The 2,506-nt window shown below is 48.8% G+C and overlaps 1 protein-coding gene across 1 annotated transcript; it reads right to left on the reverse strand.

Moving 5' to 3' along the window:
• Positions 1-1,187: 1,187 nt before the first annotated feature.
• Positions 1,188-1,711, reverse strand: LOC125546824. The gene is made up of 3 exons (XM_048710944.1): positions 1,536-1,711; positions 1,352-1,451; positions 1,188-1,265 (listed from the first exon to the last, which is right to left on the reverse strand). The coding sequence occupies exons 1-3, from the start codon at positions 1,709-1,711 to the stop codon at positions 1,188-1,190; spliced, it is 354 nt and encodes a 117-aa protein (XP_048566901.1).
• Positions 1,712-2,506: the final 795 nt, after the last annotated feature.

Below are 2,506 nucleotides of genomic sequence, written 5' to 3' on the forward strand. Positions count from 1 at the left end.
AATGAGCAAAGTTTAAGGTCCATAGGCTCCTTTGTATCCTGTGGAACACAGAATTCTACATTGATTGAACAAATTGACATTTCAACATTCCTAGAGGCATTGTTGCAAACACCTTGCGAGCGAGCTCAGAGCGTGCACCTGCTGCATAGACTAGACTAATCTAATCGCAAGCCGTCCTACTAGTAGCAGTTCAGCAGAAGGATCCTACTAGTTCATCTACTAAAATTACATAAACTAAATCTTACTAGCTCAATCAGAATACTATGGTTTCTACAAAACTGTACTTTTGAGTACTGTGAGGTGTTTGCCTAAACCAACAAAACTGTACATTTGTAGCACTCATTTGCTCATACAATCATTCAAATTCAGAAGTAGAAATAGAAGCTTATGCAGTTGCTGATCAACCATAGCTAATGGACTATAGGATTCACTACTCCTCACTTGTGATAAATTAGGCTAAAAAATTGCATGTTCAATTTTGCATCAACCGAACTTAAGAGAACGGAGAAACCGGACCTTGGGCTGTAACTCTTGGCGATGTATCTCCCGACACCAGGGTTTATCCGCACAATCCTCCAGATTGAGTCATCGGTGTCATTAGCATATCCCACCCACCAACCTACCTGAAAATGAAATTGGCTAGAGTCAAACCCAACAACGCGTGCTGCAGGATGGCATCAAAAGCCCACTTGATGGATTATCTAGTGTTTACAACTTTGGCCATATCTGGAACAGACATGTGTGTTCTTTTGCATATATAAATGATTGAACAACAGAGGAATTATCACTAGCCATGGTTTGTTATTACTTATATTAGGACCAGCACCTTACTTATATTACACCTCATGGATAGTTGTTCAGCAAACAGAGACCACGCTTTACATGATGATGTCCCCTTTTTGCTGAGCTTTTACAAAAACAGGTACTCACATTTGACATAATTTCTCATATTTAGATGCCAATCCCTTTTGCTGGATGTTTATTATATATACAAAACAGCACAACGGTACACACGCAACTGGGACGATCATGTTTAGGTACAAATATAGTTTGCTGGGTATTAAGGAGCACCATGGACTAGAATTCCTAACCGAAGATTCACAAAATCAAGACCAGCATGAAGCTAATTGAGCACTTGGACTGGAACAATGCACTCACACATGGGCGAAAGCTAACGAGGCAAGAGATTATGACAAGATGTATGTCCAGAACTGCTTGTCCTTCATGTGGCGTGGGCACAGATCATAGCGGACCTTAGCGAGTTCCTGCAGGGATCACAAATTACAGTTTGAGACCTGAGAGCCATCTCTGTCTTGGGCAAAGAGGAGGACGGGATCCGCGGGAGACCTACCTTGGCTCTAGCGAGCACGAGGACGGCGTGCCGCTGCTGCCAGTCCGAGAGCTCAGCCGCCGACTCCGCGGATCCTCCTGCGACAAAGCATAGCACCGCCAGTAATCGAGACGGAACTAGCAGGGGAGCGGAATCGAGAAGGGAGGAAGGAGGGGGTGCCTTGGTGGAGATGGAGGGGAAGGACTTGAAGGCATCGGGGGAGAGTGTCCGGAGGAAGTCAAGGAGCTGCGGCGTGACGCCGAGCTCCTCCGCGTCCTCCTCCTTCCCCTCCACGGCGAAGGGTTTGCTTGGGCCGGTTCCGCCGCTGCCGCTGTCGCCGGCTCGGCGGTGGAACGGCCATGGGAACGAGGAGAAGGCCATCGGCGGGCAGGTGGGCTGGGACGGGATGCGGCCGGCGACGGCGATATGATGGATATGAGATTCGTCGGCGAGCTCGCTGGACTGGGGGGGGGGAGGGCAGCGGCGCGAGACGGGGAGCGGCGGCCACGCGGCCGCCGGCGTGGCGCACGCAGCAGGGGATGGAGGGGATCTAGATCGGGCGTTGGTGGATTTTTTTTAGACAGAGATGGGTTGAGTGGTGTGGGACGGTTGCGGGTGGGAGTGTATCCGGCGGGGGTGGGTGGCGTGGGAGACTAGTAGTAGCGCGGTTGTCTGACCTGCGCTATGGCTATCCACGTAGTAGTAGCGTAGGTTTTACAACCCGCGCTACTACTACGGCTGGTCCCGGGAGGCACAGTGGAAATAACTTAGTAGTAGCGAGGGGTAAAAACCCACGCTACTACTATCAGGTTATTAGTAGCGTGGTTTTCTCAAGCTCGCTACTGCTAATTAGCAGTAGCGTTTGTTTTTAAATCGCGCTGCTGCTAAGATTCGGTGTATAAGGTTTTACCTAGTAGTGTATCTTTGCAAGTCTCTTCGAATTATCCGTTTGGTTTGGCCAACTAGATTGGTAGTTCTTGCCATGGGAGAAGTTCTTAGCTTTGGGTTCGATCTTGCGGTGTCCTTTCCCAGTGACAGAAGGGGCAACAAGGCACGTATTGTAGCGTTGCCATCGAGGATAACAAGATGGGGTTTATTTCATATTGTAGCGTTGCCATCGAGGATAACAAGATGGGGTTTATTTCATATTGCATGAATTTATCTCTCTACATCATG

Source organism: Triticum urartu, chromosome 3 (genome assembly GCF_003073215.2).
Source record: "Triticum urartu cultivar G1812 chromosome 3, Tu2.1, whole genome shotgun sequence".
Classification (NCBI taxonomy): Eukaryota; Viridiplantae; Streptophyta; class Magnoliopsida; order Poales; family Poaceae; genus Triticum; species Triticum urartu.